The 17,441-nt window shown below is 42.0% G+C and overlaps 1 protein-coding gene across 1 annotated transcript in view; it reads right to left on the bottom strand.

The window, feature by feature from the left end:
- The window catches only part of pcbp4 (poly(rC) binding protein 4), a 129,476-nt gene that overhangs the window by 4,942 nt on the left and 107,093 nt on the right, over nucleotides 1–17,441 (bottom strand). Inside the window, exons 12-13 of the mRNA XM_062544837.1 lie at nucleotides 17,133–17,185; nucleotides 1,083–1,252 (exon numbers count right to left, since the gene is read on the bottom strand). Of these exons, the coding sequence (XP_062400821.1) occupies nucleotides 1,083–1,252; nucleotides 17,133–17,185 (223 nt within the window). The remainder of the gene's footprint in view (nucleotides 1–1,082; nucleotides 1,253–17,132; nucleotides 17,186–17,441) is intronic.

The following is a 17,441-nucleotide window of genomic DNA, read 5'->3' as shown; positions in this document are numbered from 1 at the left end:
CCTTTCACACTACACATGCGCGAACACAGATACGGACGACAAAACAAACGGTGTTGCCATAGTCTGCTTATTTTAAGTGACTTGGGCTTGATTTTGTGTGAAGTTGCTGCTTGCACGCAGCGCTTACACGTAGCCTACACAGAGGCATTTTGAACCTATGCAGCTGCGTCGACTCTACACTGTAACTGTAGGCTCCTCTAACAAGACCACCCCAGAAATCTAACAGGGGTTCGGGGAGGGGATGCTAACTTTTTGGGGTTGTGTCTTTATGGCTTATTTTCAGAAACCTGCTGCTTATTTCTCCTCACGTGACCTGGCAACACTGAAAGCAAGTAGACAACACGGGGCCGCAAGGCAGCACAGCTGATAAAGTTCCAGATAAAAGAGTCCGACGAGTTGGACATGGACGTACAGTGTGAGCAGTCAGATTGCATCCGAACATCGGATCATGTAGTGTGAGAACAGGAATCGTGAGCTACCCCTGCGAGTTCACTCGTATTGTATGAGCAGCAGCTGAATACCGCAATTGAAAAAATTGCACAGTGTATGCCCAGCTTTATTACACTTCTGGACTTCCCAAGTCAGTGTAACCAAGAGCCAACTGCAATTTCACATAGGCTATTTAATACAGGGAGGAGGAAATACATCTGAGACAAGCTACAGTGGTATTTATGCAAAGAGTGTCAAAAATCAAAAAGTAATTCCTTTCTCCTACAATTGTTGAATAACCAACAACCAACACGTTACATCTCTGGCCTTTTTTGACACAAAGCGTTTCACATTACATGGGGAACCTCACTTACCACCACCAATGTGAATAGATATGCTATGTGATCATTATTAACATAATTAATGTAATTACCTTTGCCTCTGAGTGAGCATAGGAGCTGAGTGTGGAGGATTCTAGCATAACTGTATTACAACAATAATTAGATTGAAAAAGTATAAAAATGGCGTTTTCATCACCATATGCTTTTTAAACTTCCATAAAATAAAAATATTGTTACCACATATTTATGGTGGGTGTTCTGTCTGGCTGTCTGTGCTGAGCCCTTCTTACAAGGCTGATTGTCAAGTCTTACCAGGAGGTGATGAGATATTGGGCCAAGTTGATGCTGATGGGGGAGCCTGTAATGGTGACGTGCCGATCACTGGTACTGTCCAACTGGCTACCAATCTTGATCTGTGCCCCTGAAACTTGCCGTATTTCATTGATTTTGGTGCCTTGTCTGCCAATTATGGATCCAATAAGCTGCATGAGAGAGAATGAAAAAGGCCAGAGAAGGGTGTGGGCAGAGTAGACAGCTGATGGCCTGAACATTTGAGGGCAAAAGTAAGACCATTAGGCTGTCAAATGAATTTTCTTTATCACAATTAATCACATAGTTTATCATATAATTAGAATTCTATTATTTTGCATTTCTGAACTTTCCAGAAGTCCATATTAGCGATATAGGCTAAATCAATTCCTATCAGTATGTTTTGATTGGGAATCAATTGAAAGCCAAGAAAGAAAAACTTTAACTTAACGATGTATTTGATAATTGATGACAACTCTGGATGTTCTAAAATTTGTTAGAGGGGCACTGCAGAAAAAACAGCTAGCAACCAGCATAAGCTGGTTTTAGCTGGTCTTTGCTGGTTTTCTTCCAGCTTTTGCTGGTCTTTGCTGGTGTAGCTGGTTAGGTCACCAGGTGGACATGCTGGCGTGAACATCTGACGAAGCTGGTCATGCTGGTGTGACCAGCCTGTCATTTAGGATACATCTGGTCTAAGATGGTCATGCTGGTGACCAGCCTGCCAAGCTTGACTGAAATGGTCATGCTGGTTTGCTAGGATGACCGACATATGCTGGCATGGCCAGTTAACACAGCAATGAAGACCCGCACCACCAACTAAAATAACCAACTTGAAGTGGTACGACAAGCGAAACCAGCTGAATAACCATCGCAAGATGGGTAAACCGGCTGAAGGTATGTTTTCACAAGAGTTTTGCTGGTCTAGCTGGTCAACCATCATAGGGTGGTCAAACAAGGTGGTCTTAGCTGGTTTTCTTCCAGCTATTGCTGGTGTAGCTGGTTAGGCCACCAGCTAGAGTGCTGAAAGTTAAAATCTATTCAGCTTTTAAAACAGCGCTGGGTTTGTCAATGTCATTTCTCTCTTGATAGCCAATTAAAATCAAGGAAGGGGCTGAACTTACACTGTCAACAATGTTGGTCCACAAGTCCTATTCCAGATAGCAAGAAAACATTGGCGCAACATTGTTGCTACGGCATAGCAGCCAGTGTCCAGTGTTGTAACATTGTTTTGACGTTGCCATTCGTTGCCATTTCAATAGAAAATCACTGAACTGTAGTCTGGCTATCACCATACTTAGCTCAATCTTTTAAGACTGAATATATTAGTATGGGGAATCTGCGCTTTATTTCTACTGCACAAGAGGTGTGATCAATGGGCATCGTTCAAATGACTTTGTACGCTTGGATAGTCCTTCAATCAATCAGACCCACGATTCGGTGTGCCTTTTGGATAAGCTAGTTGTGGACAGGAAGCAGGGGAGATAAATATGCAGGTTCCCAGCCTGAGCTGCCGGGTGAAATCCCAATTCGCCGGCAGGTCAAGCAGGGTTCACCCAGCCTAACTGATCTGTTCAGTTGATGAAAATCCTGAATTGCTGCATTACTGACAATCATGGTCGTGGACTGACGTTGGGACAGTGTTTCAATGTTGTAAATCCTCTTATATAATATCAAAGTCGACAAAGACAACTAGCTGTTGGCTAAATGACTATAAATGCCATGTTCTGTGTACATTCTATACAATTGCTTGAAGGGCTGCCGTTGTTGTGACATTGTTTCAAGGTTGAGATTCCACCTCCAACACTGCCAACCAATGGCAACGCGTGCTTGCTATCTGGGAAGTGAGTAAATATTAAACCACTGCTACAAACCGAATGCAAATTAGCCTAAGAAAAAATGACTTATTCTATTGTAATGCTATATGAGCTCCTTTTTTCTATCAAAGTCACATTTTAGTGAGTAGAGTCCCGAAGGATTGCTGCAATTTAAAGCTAGTTAGCTAGTTAGTTAGCATTAGGCAACGTTTCAAAAAGACATGCTGTTTGGAAACATAGCAACAATAAACACTTGATCGAAGTGTTCTGAAAATAAGGTTGAGGGCGCAGTCAGCGCAAAGGATAACGTGATTGGTGGATGCAGGCTCTAAAGGGCTGTTCACACCAGGAACGAAAACTATAACGATAACTATAAATATAGCCGCAAGCGGCGATGGCGGGCCCGAGCACCTGCGGTACGGACCTGTGACATTTCGGAGTCTAGCAACACACGAGCCCACCAAATTTGGTTAATTTTTGTAAATGTATGTGTCAACCACAACAGACAACACGCTAGGTGGCGCTATAGAGTCCCTAAACAACACCCTAGGCCAGAGCTCGTCTCTGACTAATGGAAGCAATTACACACATGCCCACCCATTTAGGTTAATTTTTGTGAAAGTATGTGTCAGCCACAACAGATGACACGCTAGGTGGCGCTATAGAGTCCCTAAGCCATACCTTAGCACCTGACTAGCGGCAGCAATAACACACAAGCCCACCAAATTTGGTTAATTTTCCTGAGTGTGTATGTCAACAACAACAGACAACACGCTAGGTGGCCCTATAGAGTCCCTAAGCTTATTTCTCTGACTAGCGATAGCAATAACACACGAGCCCACCAAATTTGGTTCATTTTCGTGAATGTATGTGTCAACCACTACAGACAATGCACTAGGTGGCGATATAGCGTCCCTAAGCCCTGTCTCTGACTAGTGATAGCAATGACACTCAAGCCCACCAAATTTGGTTCATGTTTGTGAATGTGTGTGTCAACCACAACAGATAATGTGCTAGGTGGTGCTATAGTCCCTAAGCCACACCCTAAGCCAGAGCTCTGTCTTTGACTAGCGGTAGCAATGACACACAAGCCCAACACATTTGATTAATTTTCAGGAATGTATGTGTCAAACACAACAGACAACACGCTAGGTGGCACTATAGAGTCCCTAAGCCACACCCTAGGCTAGAGCTCTGTCTCTGACTAGCGATAGCAATAACACACAAGACCACCAAATTTGGTTCATTTTCGTGAATGTGTATGTGTCAACCATGACAGACAATGCACTAGATGGCGCTATAGAGTCCCTAAGCCACACCCTAGGCTAGAGCTCTGTCTCTGACTAGCGATAGCAATAAAACACAAGTCCACCAAATTTGGTTCATTTTCGTGAATGTGTATGTGTCAACCATGACAGACAACATGCTGCTAGGTGGCACTATAGAGTCCCGAAGCCACACCTTAGGCCAGAGCTCTGTCTCTGACTAGCAGAAGCAATTCCACATCAATTTATAACCTTTTTTCTGCCTATAACACCAACTTCCTGTTTCTTAATAAGACGCCATAGTTCAAACCTTTGCCATTTCAATATACTTCGAAAGTTCAAAAATCTGTTTGCAATTCCTCTTGAGCAGCCCCTCAAGATCATTTTAGTGCTTTATGACATGATCTCGATAAACCATCTAAGAGAAGTGTTTCAAAATATGTGATGTGCAAAATTCATAATCATAATCATAACTCAAATTCTCCAAAGATTCACTATATAATTTAAATGTAAAATTGTTTAGATTAATAAAACACACATGTCCACCAAATCTGGGCCATTTCCGTGAATGTATGTGTCAACCACAACAGACAACGCGCTAGGTGGCACTATAGAGTCCCTGAGCCACACCCTAGGCCAGAGCTCTGTCGCTGATTAGCGTTACCATTTCCACACATAGCTGCCAAATTTCAAGAGTTTTAGAGCATGCCAAGTTGGTAAAAAAAGGCAAAACGTGGCCCAGAAGAAACATAATCTGAGCAAAAACAATAGAGCTTGCACTTACAGTGCAGCCGCTTCAGCGGCCGCACCTCGGTGCACGGGCCCTAACTATAATGACAAAAGCATCCACAATGACCAACAGTAAGAAAAGTATGGGCAGAAATATGTTCCACCAGAAACTGAATTTGAAACACATAATTAGGGCCCGAGCACCGAGGTTCGGCCACTGAAGTGGCTGCACTGGTGCAAGGCCCTATTGTTTTTGCTCAGATTAAATTTATTCTGGGCCACGTTTTGCCTTTTTTCACGAACCTGGCATTCCAGAGCTCTGGCCTAAGGTGTGGCTTCGGGACTCTATAGCGTCACCCAGCATCACGTTATCTGTTGTGGTTGACAGAAACATTCACGAAAATGAACCGAATTTGGTGGGCTTGTGTGTTATTGCTACCGCTCGTCAGAGACAGCTCTGGCCTAGGGACTCTATAGCGCCACCTAGAGTAGTGTCTGTTGTGGTGGACACATACATTCACGAAAATTAATCAAATCTGGTGGGCTTGTGTGTTAATGCTATTGCTAGTCAGAGAGAGAGCTTTGGCCTAGAGTTTGGCTTACGGACTCTATAGCGCCACCTAGCGCATTGTCTGTTGTGGTTGACATATACTTCCACAAAAATGAATCAAATTTAGTGAGCTTGTGAGTTATTACACCTTTTGCTCTGATTACTGCTTTGCACACACTTTGCATTCTCTTGATGAGCTTCAAGAGGTAGTCACCTGAAATGGTTTTCACTTCTCATGTGTGCCCTGTCAGGTTTAATAAGTGGGATTTCTTGCCTTATAAATGGGGTTGGGAATCAGTTGTGTTGTGCAGAAGTCAGGGGTGATACACAGCTGATAGTCCTACAGAATAGACTGTAAGAATTTGTATTATGGCAAGAAAAAAGCAGTTAAGTAAAGAAAAACGAGTGGCCATCATTACTTTAAGAAATGAAGGTCAGTCAGTCCGAAAAACTGGGAAAACTTTGAAAGTGTCCCCAAGTGCAGTCGCAAAAACCATCAAGCGCTACAAAGAAACTGTCCGTCCCAGGAAAGGAAGACCAAGAGTCACCTCTGCTGCGGAGGATAAATTCATCCGAGTCACCAGAAATCGTACATTAACAGCAGCTCAGATTAGAGACCAGGTCAATGCCACACAGTTCTAGCAGCAGACACATCTCTAGAACAACTGTTAAAGGGATATTCCGCCATTTTTGGAAATACGCTCATTTTCCACCTTCCCTCGAGCTAAACAATCGATATTTACCTTGTTCCCGTTCATCCAGCCATTCTGTGAGTCTGGCGATACAACTTTTAGCTTCAGCCTAGCATAGATCATTGAATCGGATTAGACCATTAGCTTCTCGCCTGCTAGCTTCATGTTTAAAAGTGACTAAGATTTCTGGTAATTTTCCCATTTAAAACGTGTCTCCTCTCAAGTTAGAAAGTGCAATAAGACCAACTGAAAATGAAACCTAGCGTTTTCCTAGGCTGATTTGACATGGAACTACACTCTCATCTGGCGTAATAATCAAGGCAACTTGCAGCTACTGGCACTACTACTGCTTGTTGTCTATGGGGACTATTTTCAGTTGCTGCGTACGATATCACTGCGCCTATGGTACGTTTGCAAGTTGCCTTGATTATTACGCCAGATGAGAGTGTAGTTCCATGTCAAATCAGCCTAGAAAAACGCCAGGTTTCATTTTCAGTTGGTCTTATTGCACTTTCTAACTTGAGAGGAGACATGTTTTAAATGGGAAAATTACCAGAAATCTTAGTCACTTTTAAACATGAAGCTAGCAGGCGAGAAGCTAATGGTCTAATCCGATTCAATGATCTATGCTAGGCTGAAGCTAAAAGTTGTATCACCAGACTCACAGAATGGCTGGATGAACGGGAACAAGGTAAATATCGATTGTTTTGCTCGAGGGGAGGTGGAAAATGAGCGTATTTCCAAAAATGGCGGAATATCCCTTTAAGAAGAGACTGCCTGAATCAGGCCTTCATGGTAGAATAGCTGCTAGGAAACCACTGCTAAGGACAGGCAACAAGCAGAAGCGACTTGTTTGGGCTAAAGAACGCAAGGAATTGACATTAGACCAGTGGAAATCTGTGCTTTGGTCTGATGAGTCCAAATCTGAGATCTTTGGTTCCAACCACCGTGTGGACTGCAGAGTGAAGGCAAAAGGGCCAACAAGTGCTAAGCATCTTTGGGAACTCCTTCAAGACTGTTGGAAGACCATTTCAGGTGACCTCTTGAAGCTCATCAAGAGAATGGCAAGAGTGTGCAAAGCAGTAATCAAACCAAAAGTGGGCATGCGTGTTGCACCAACCCACACACGTTGCTTTGTTAGATTCTGAAATGTCACAGGTCCGCCTGCCATTGCCGCTTGCGGCTATATTTTGAAATTGTATTTTTTTTATTTTAATCATTGCATTGAAAAACTGAATATGAATAGTATTATTTGAAATTGAATATTAGTTTGTAACTGGAATCTAAAAAAAAATAAAATAAAATTCAAGTCTTTTTATATGCTCATGTTCAGTTCTCGCAATTCAAATTCAGTTCTCAAAATTCAATTTCAATTTACTGTGATATACATCCGGGTAGTTTAAGGATGAAGAAAGAGCAATCGAGCTCAGATATGCAGGAAGCGATATTTTATATTCATGAGAAGCCATATGACGGAAACCAGTTGCCGGTACCGGTGCCAAATCGATACTTTTAAAATGGTGCTGGTGCCAAAACGGTGCCTGAACCGGTACATTTTTTTTTTTTTTTACAATGAAATGGTCTAGCATGAATAGGCTATATGCAAGGAAGGCTGTTCAAGTACCTCAGTAGGCCTAGGTGGCTTGCTATAAGGTAGGCGAAGTTAAAATGGCTTGTCATAGAACTGCCAGGTCAAACGCATTTCTAAGTAACGTTGAGGGACTTTCAAGTTCGTTCAGTGTGTTCCCAAATGCTTCAAGAAGTATGTCCTCCCTCATAACACGGAATAGTTTTAAACATGTTACATGTGCTGATGTTGAAGTGTTTTGATTCCCAGCGCAGGCATTTAAAAAAAAAAAAAAAAGAATAGTAGCCAATGCGCTAACATACTGTAGGCTACCCCTGTATGACCAGCTTAATTAGCGATACGCCGGAGATGGTTAGCCTGTTTGACAGCTCCGGGATATCAACGCAGAGGTATGTTTGTAACCTGCATATTTATGGTTTTGCAAGCTAACATTTAGCGTGATCTTCATATTCATTGTGATACTAGGCCTATATCAGCCTCATGCATATGAAAAAATAATGTAGCCTAATGTTTATGTTGTAAGGAACACACGTGAAACAATTAACGTTTTAACATTACAGTTCGCTGATAACATTTCAAATAGATCCCAGTTAGCTCATTAGCAAGGTTATTGAGTAAAGTAGGCTATACTGCTGGTGTTGTTTCATAGCCTTTTGTGTACTGCGAGATTTTGACAGGAACTACTTGACATGGGCTCACGTGAGCTCTCAAACACTGTCCACTAATCTACGTAATCTACGTGCTGCATCCCTCTGCTTTAAGCATCTAGTGTTTATGTTGGCTAACTGTATCTGGATGTGGTGCTATCAGAGCAAGAAGTTAGATATGGCGCATGACGTGCAGTGATGCATCGTATTAAAAAAAAAAAAAAAAAAAACGCCATTTAAATGAAGCACCGAAATTCACGTTGTTATTCGATATGGTTACTACCGTTTGCGTCGGCACCGGTTCCATACTAGAACCGTCTTTCGGTGCCCAACCCTAGTTAAGACGCCAACTATCCTAAGTAGGATTAGATCATAGACCTCCTGCACGAAGGCTATCACATTGTCTATGTCCGACTGATTTTGCCTCCTGCATAGTCCAAGTTCACGACACCGCCTCTTCAAGGTCCGGATAGAAATCACAATAGGCCTACTGTTTACCAGTAATGAAAAATAATTGTTCGTCGTCGTTAAAAAACGGTCAACGAATTCAGTGAATGTAAGCTCCAAAATCCCACTCATGGCAGGTAATGAACCCGGGTCGATTGAGTGTTAAGCGAGAGAGAAAGCATTGCGCCACTTGACGCTGTACGGATAACAAATGGTCAATGGAGATTCAGTCTTTTGGTCAATGGAGAGGGAGATAAATGCTTATTACCCTCTTTATTACCCTTTTTAAATAACAGCAGTCTGCTCAACTTACCACGGATATGCTTCATAAGTCACAAAAACGAACGCAATGTTTAGGACAGTTTGCCATTTTGACAAAATGACAGTTTGTCATTTTTGACACCCCATTTTAGAGCAAGACGATCGTTTTTATTATTATTATTATTGTTCAGTTCAGTTATTATTGCCTATCATTATTGTTCAGTCTCCATCGGATTCGGAGAGGCACAACGACGCTCTCAGACGGCCGATGATCGGCGCAGTACTTTAGGCCTACATAACACAATATCCATATTTGAAACCTTCACACATGGAGGCATTCAATAGAAGAGCAATTAGCATAGGCTATTGTCTTGAGCGATCATTCCCCCTCCCCCATACACTCGTCTAACCACTTCACTTAGGACATCACCTATGCGGCATTGAGGACAACTACCCCCCCTTTCCCCTGCATCGTTTAGTAGCCTAGGCTAGGCCTATTAGTTGTTTGATTTGTGAGGCAGAGCAGTATGCTGGCTGTTTAGGCATCTCGTGGAAGAATACGCAATCATGTGTGATCGCATTATGCCGAACGTTTCAAAATGTTCGAATTCGCCTGCGTGCGTGTAGGTGTGTGAATAGAAAAGAATAGAATATAATTTATACTTTTATGATACCATGCTGAAGTGAATATCAGCCATAACCTGGTCAGGGATCGAACCGGCAATCCCCCGGTTCCAAGCCCGAAGTTTTAACCATTAGGCCATGGCTCTGCCCCACCAGTGTGAGAAAATTTGCTGAACTCTCAACCACGAATTCACATAGAAGTTAGCTTAAAATGTAGACAAAATATAGCTCTTTTCAGCAGACATCGCAAACATAGGCTACAACATTCGCAAAACGGAGAACATCTTTCACTCATCATGTTTAATTACTTAATTACTCGTGCCTATGCCTGCTCAGCATAGCCTATTGCTCTCTCTATCTCCCTCCGAGGAACAAGATGCTTCTCCCTAAATTAATGAAAATTGTTTTAGAAAGTAGCCGCGGTAGCCTGTAAAATGCGGCATATAAAATCCTGGCTACTATGTTATTGAAACCAGACTAGGTTAGGCTTCGTCTCGTCAGGTCCGTGGTCATTTTCGGCTGCGCGAACATAGATGAATATAAATGAATAGAAGTGAATTTGGGGAGTGAATTAAAACTAGCCACCCATTCATTTTAGAGCTTAGATTATCTGCCGAAACCCGAACTGCGGGCCAGTGTTATGGATCTCGAGATCGAACAACACCGGTGTTGGGTCGAAATTGTTCATCCCTCGGTTCCATCGGGTCAGGCTCATAATCACAGAACGCATGCCTCCATTTTAAAATAGCCTATAAATAACATTTCTAAGTAGCATACAAAATGTAAAAACAAAATCTAAAAAATAAAATACTATGAAAAAGTTGAAAGTCAAGTTTGCTTAAGGTTTGTTCGAGAACTCTTCCAGAGTTTTTACCTCAAACAACACAAATCAACACAAATAAATGAACAGATAACTCAAACGTGCTGTAGCCTATGTCATAATGAAACAACCAGACTATCAACACGGTCTGACACGAATGACACATGGCTTAGTGCAAACTGAATCTATGACCAAATGATTTGATTTGTGCACGAAGCGCCATTTAGCTAGCCTATCATTATGTGTAAGTAACAGCGTCCCAGTCTACGGACTCAGCGGTCTTTTGACCGCCTCAGCCGCGCTTTAAGTAGTTCACACCAGCACGGCGCTTCTAGTAAGACATCAAAGTGGTCCAATGACCGGGGCGCGGCGCTTCTAGGTATAAGTGGGTCAGAACGGCGCGGCGCTTCTAGTGTTAAGATAGCTTGTGGAGTTGAACCAATCGTCTTTTTCCCCCTTTGTTTTTTGGCTTACAGAACCTGTTGTGTGTTCGGCTGTTAGGTTACAACAGCAGTGGGAAAATGAATGAATATTAATGAGATTCCCGGATCTAGCCTACGAAAAAAAATATTGCGTCCTGCATATCTGAGCTCGATTGCTCTTCCTTCATCCTTAAATTACCCGGATGTTTGTCACAGTAAATTGAAATTGAATTTTGAGAACTGAATTTGAATTGCGAGAACTGAACATGAGCATATAAAAATAGTTGAATTTTCATTCATCATCATTTTGTTACAAACGAATAAATTCAATTTCAAATGATACTATTCAGATCCAGTTTTTCAATTATTCAAATTAAAAAAATACAATTTCAAATTATGTGATTCAAATTCAGTTTCTGGTGGCACATATCTCTGCCCATAGAAAAGTCTCTCCTCGTGTTGATGGCTAAAAGTTGATGGATCTCGGTTGGCTATCAGCTTTTTATCATTCTCATATAGTAATTTATGTCTTTCTTATAGTTTATGTACGGACGTTGTCATTCAAATTAGCTAGAATGATATTTCTTTGCCGTTATTGTTATGGTTAACGTTATTGGTGTGAATGGCCCTTGAGAGCGTAGGAATGTACTATCTGGAATGTGACCTGATTTCACTGCATAAACAACCTGTCTACTAGGCACTATGTTTCTGTGATGGTTCATTCCCTCACATCTGTGCCATACAGATGCTTTTAATAACAGAATAACTCTTTCTGTGAAGAATTGACAGGCAAGCACAAGCACAGTGGTGAAAACTGTTTAGCTGTAAACCAATAAAACGAAAAACTTTTTGGGATGTCCACCTTGTATCATTCTGTTGCTTTTGCATTAAATTAATAATTTTCATTTCAAAATATGTTCTTAGTATTGACAAGCACTTCTGTTGATCCAGGTGTCATTACAGTAATTGCATACAGAGACCCGTTCTAAATTGGACTGCATGTCCTAAAATAACAGCTTGACACAGAAAATGTGTGGAGCCACATAACAGGCCCCACGCCAGTACACACTGTACTGAAGTATTTAGGGAGGTGTGGTCACAAGTGTATTTCAACATTGGACAGGCTAGCTTTTGTCTGCTTTATTTATATAGACGTCAGACATGAGAGAAGACATGATCTAGTTAACTGGAAATGCAGGATGCTGGAGACAAACAGAGAAAGAGACAATGTTGTGTGGATGGATAAAAGACCCAATGTCTGTTTATTTTCCAGTATTGTCTACCCAGTTCACAAAGCAACTAACCTAACAGTCTAGGAACATGAAATTAAGAATAAATATCTTGTTGAGATCTCACCTGTTTCCCCTCAACCACCCTTCGGAGAAATCAGGGAGCAACAAGACAAGATTGAGACGCCAAACAGTTTTGAGATCTTGAAGGGAAGCTCCAGTATCTTGGGAATACCCCATACAAACCTTTGGCAAATTTGGGATTTGCTCTGCAAGTCTGTCTGGCCAAGAGACCATTGAAGCCGATTTCCAAGGTCCCTAAAACATGGGCATGTCCTACCACTAATTTGGCATAGACATAAATTCTATGGAAATGAGTACCGTATTTTCCGGACTATAAGTCGCTCCGGAGTATAAGTTGCATCAGTCAAAAAATGCGTCATGAAGAGGAAAAAGCCATATATAAGTCGCACCGGACTATAAGTCACATTTATTTAGAAATGTATTCCACAAAATCTCAGCCAAGAACAGGCAGAGGCTGTGACAAAGAGTTAATTAATTAATATTAGCCTAATGAGGAGAAGGAGTGAATGGCAGCGATATGAAGGCAGCCACCAAGGCCCGAAGGTAATTGTAAAGCAATTCACTTTAAATAGATTCACTTAAGGAAAATGCTGAAGTGGTACAGGAACATTTAGCTAAAATGTGGAGAATAGTCTATAATGCAATCAAGCATTTCGGGCAATGTGGTTTTAAAAGACATGCAAGGATGAAAGACAACGTTGCTGCAGTGACGGTATTTTTAAAGCAATTTACAAAAGATTCGCTGGATTAAAATGCTGATGTGGTACACAAACATTTAGCTGAATATGTGGCAAAAGCAATGTAATCAAGAATTTTGGGCGATGTGGAGTCACAGGTTGGCAGCAGGTTAAATACTAAAAAGGGACGCACAGGAAGGATGAATGCAAAGCTGAGGGAACCATATGGGCCCGACGTTAATAGTAAAGCAGTTTACAAAAGAATAAGTGAATGAAAATGCTGATGTGGTACACGAAAATGTAGCTAAACATGTAGAGAATGCAATGCAATCAATCATTTTGGGCGACGTGGAGTCACAAGCTGGCAGCAGATGAAATACTCACGAGGTAAAAAGACGCAGTTTTAAAAGAACGCGCAAAGGAATCTGAGGCGAGCAATAGGGCCCGACGCCTAATTATAAAGCAATTTACAAAAGATTCAGTGAACGAAGATACTAATGTTGTACACGAACATTTAGCTAAAAATGTGGAGAATGCAATGCAATCAATTATTTGGGCGATGTGGAGTCACAAGTCGGCAGCAGAGCAAATACTCGCAGGAGGCTTATTACCGTATACGAGCCAATAGGTTGTTTTCATAGGGGCTTGTTTGTCTGTCTGTTTGTTAGTAAGATAACTTAAAATTGTATGGATGGATCTCGATGACATTCGATTAGAATTAGAATTGATACGGATCTGCGTTCAATGCTTATGAGATAAAAAAATATATATAGGCCCTATATCTGGTTTAAAAAGACGCGCATGAAGAATGAATGGCAAAGCTGACGAGCCAGGCCGGGCCCGACGTTAATTGTAAAGCAATTGGCAAAAGATTGAATGAACGACCATGCTGATGTGATACATGAACATTTAGCTAAAAATGTGTAGAATGCAATGCAGCGATGTGGACTCTAAGCCGGCAGAGCAAATATTCGAGGGAGGCTTATTTAGAAATTTATTTCATAACGTCCAAGAAAAATACAGAAATTTAATGAAGAAATTCAAGATAGGCCTACATAGGCCTACAATACAACACTATTTCATATCAAAGGAACAAACAAACACGAGTTTCTGCCACTACAGAGCGAATGTGTGTGTGCGCGTGAGTGAGAGAAAGAGAGAGATAATGTGTGAGTTTCTATCTGCGTGTGTGCGTGTGGCTGTGTGTGACTGAGAGAAAGAAAGAGAGAGAGATTGAGAATGTGTGTGAGTTTCTATCTGTGTCTATGTCTAGAAATTCACCATCCATTAAAATCTTCATCTTCTGTGTCGCTCCTGAACATCTCCGCCAACTCCGGAGGAAGACGAATCGCCGTCTCCTCTTCCGCGGGGCTGTCGTCAGACTCAGCATCAGTTGCAGTTATTCCGGCCTTTCTAAATCCCGACAGGATGGTTTCGGTTGTCACTGAATTCCATGCTGTGTCGATCCATCTAATGACTTGCTGCAAAGTTGCATGGCGCATGCATTCTCCCGGTTGCCGTGAAGCTGTGCTCTCCATCCACCATCCACTCCTCCCACAAGCGACGCAAGACGGCCTTAAAGCTCCGGTTCACTGATATGTCGAGTGGCTGGAGTACTTTGGTTAGGCCTCCAGGGATGATGGTTGGTATGGAGTTGCAAGCTTTTATTTTATCTTTAACATGTGGCGTTATGTGCGCTCGCATACTATCCATCAGCAGCAGGGCTTTGCGTGTTTTAAAGAAGCCATAAGGACGCTTACTGTAACATCGCGTAAGCCAAGTGTTCATCATTTCCTGATCCATCGATCCTTTCTCATTCACAGCCACGACAACTGAGCGTGGAAATTCATCTTTTGGCATGGTTTTTCGTTTGAAAACGACCATCGGTGGTAATTTCGACAACAACAAATCTCCACAACATGCCAACACCACTGTGAAATGTGACTTCTCATGACCAGTTGTCACTATATTCACGCTTTTCTCCCCTTTCTCTGCGACACTTCGGCCCAAGGGGATGTCAAACGTGAGGGGGACCTCGTCCATGTTGATAACATGGTCCGGCGACACGTTGTGTTCAGTTACCTTCTGTTCAACGAACTCACGGAAACTGTCAACCTTGTCTTGGAGGTCTGCTGGAAGTTTCTGACACATTAGCCCCGTTTATACTATGGGCCATTGGCCCAGGAACTTAAGCCCAGGAACTGAAGCCCAGGGCACAAGCACCAGGGCTAGAGTTCTCGGTGCGTTTATACTGGGTGGCTCTGGGGTGGGCCATGTAGCCAACTGTCAACCTTGGATCCATAGAAACGTGAACAACATTCTACAGGCAGCAGGCACGGGCAGTTAGTAAATAGAACGGTAGCCGTAGTAACCAGTTCGACGTGACGTGTAAGCACTGGGGCTTGGATCGTGGCCCTGACCGTTGAGGTGGGCTTGTTGTCAGGGCAATAGTTCCAGGTTAAGCCCCGTTTCAGCCCAGCCCCGTCTAGTATAAACTCCTACCTGGGCTGGGCTTAAGTTCCAGCACCGGGTTCAGCCCATAGTATAAACGGGGCTATTGTTGTCCGTGCCCTGATAGAAAGGCGGTTCCGTTGCATGAAACGGTAACACCAAGATGGCCCGCCTGCGAATTCGATGATATTCATCTCCTTTGCTACCGCCAGGGCGTGGAGACGTAGGCCTACCTGTACAGTTGACAAGCCTCTCCCGGCAGCACGTTGCTCAAGCACCCATCTGTGGACTCGTTCCTCCAGCTCTGGCCATCTAGCTTTCAGTCCGCGATTAGCTTTCTTTGTTTTCTTCATTGCTTTAAGATTATCCTCTACTTTTCGCCAGTCCCTCACAAGTTTTTCACTCACTCAAATTTTCTTTCTGCTGCTCTATTTCCATTTTCAGCTGCGTATTTTACTACCTGTAGTTTGTAATCAGCTCTGTATGACTTTCTTTTTGGGGGCATTTTGATTTTAGAACTATCCAATCTGTGGTCATAGGCCTATCAGTCTTTCCAGCCCAGTTAGCCCTGCACAGTAATCACAAGCCTAGAGCGCCATCTAGCGGTCATATATGGTAATGTTTACTCAAAGATCCCAACCGCTCCACTTTTACCCTCTCTCTTTCATGTAGCAATTATTCAAAAGCATGTTGAATTTCATATATACGTTGCACCTGACTATAAGTCGCAGGGCCAGCCAAACCATGAAAAAAAGTGTGACTTATAGTCCGGAAAATACGGTAAACAACTGCATTTAAAAACCTTCCTTTACAAGATTGCTGTACTTCTGAAACAATATGGTAAGAGTTGAATGCACCAATTTCAGATTATTTTCACTGCTAGTGACGCCCCTGCTGGAAGTCGTAAGTCAGTGACCCTTTTCCAGACCCACTCTCAATTCCAATTGACAAGGTCTGCATGCTAACCACGCTAAAGGTCCGGTCTAACAACAACCTAGGCGTTATTTGGGGATGATTGGATTAGACATGAATTTTCGCTTAGGTTCAAAACGAGAAAGTGTTTTGCCTCAGTATTTGGATATAAGGATAGAAGGGTACAAAATGACTGTTTGTGCGTCTAGCGAAAGTCTATGAGACAATCACTGAATGCGCTACAAAGCCACTGCAAATGAATGCAAAAGAAGAAGAGTTTGGGAACATCACATCACAAGATGGCAGTGACCTGGAGAAGAGCAAAGTAATGCCTATCCTAGTTAATGGTTTTTAAAAACAATTTATTTTGATGTAGCAAAGTTGCCCCCAAAAGGCTTTGCTATATGCTATTCAGTTGTAAATGTGTATTCTGGTTTTATCAAAACTGCACCAAATGACGTTATTTTGGTCCCAAATGACAATTTACACATCACCCAAAAAAGTTCAAAGTTAAGTTAAAAAAAAAAAAAAAAACAGGTTGTTGTTGGACTGGAGTTTATCCTTAAAGTTGAACTTAAATTTAGACTTGGATATAGACAAGAGGAGAGCTACTTCTCAGGAGATCAAATTAAGAAAAACAAGCTAATGATGTTAAGAGTTCAATCATATCTAGGAAAAGCCATCAGTTTATAGGGTTTGCAGATCTTAGACAGAAATAATAGTTTCAAGAAAAAAATATGTTTAATAAGATCGTATAGGTTGATTTTGGTTGTCACTGAGGAAAACAGACTGGGTTATAATGAATATATGAAAAGGAGCATTCTGTCTGCTTTCTACCTACGTCATTTGGAATGAGGAGCTCCTGGGATGCGGTCTGGGAGTTGGGCTCTACTGCTGTAAAAAAAGAAAAAGAGCTAAGATAATCCAGTGAAGAAATTGCAAAAGGAACATATGGTGTGCAAGTTTGATGGCGTATTTTGGCAAAAGTACATGCATGCACAATGTGGCAAGAGCAAAGTCAGAAGCGCAGAGTTAAGTAATAAAATATAGATAGATAATAGATACATAGATAGATAGATCAGAATTGAACACTGGTTGCATGTGATTGGTTTATTCAATTTCACTTCACCGGAGAGGTCTTGGCCATTTT

Source organism: Sardina pilchardus, chromosome 9 (assembly GCF_963854185.1).
Source record: "Sardina pilchardus chromosome 9, fSarPil1.1, whole genome shotgun sequence".
NCBI lineage: Eukaryota > Metazoa > Chordata > Actinopteri > Clupeiformes > Clupeidae > Sardina > Sardina pilchardus.
Note: the sequence above shows the minus strand (reverse complement) of the source record. Positions and strands in the feature narration are given on the sequence as shown.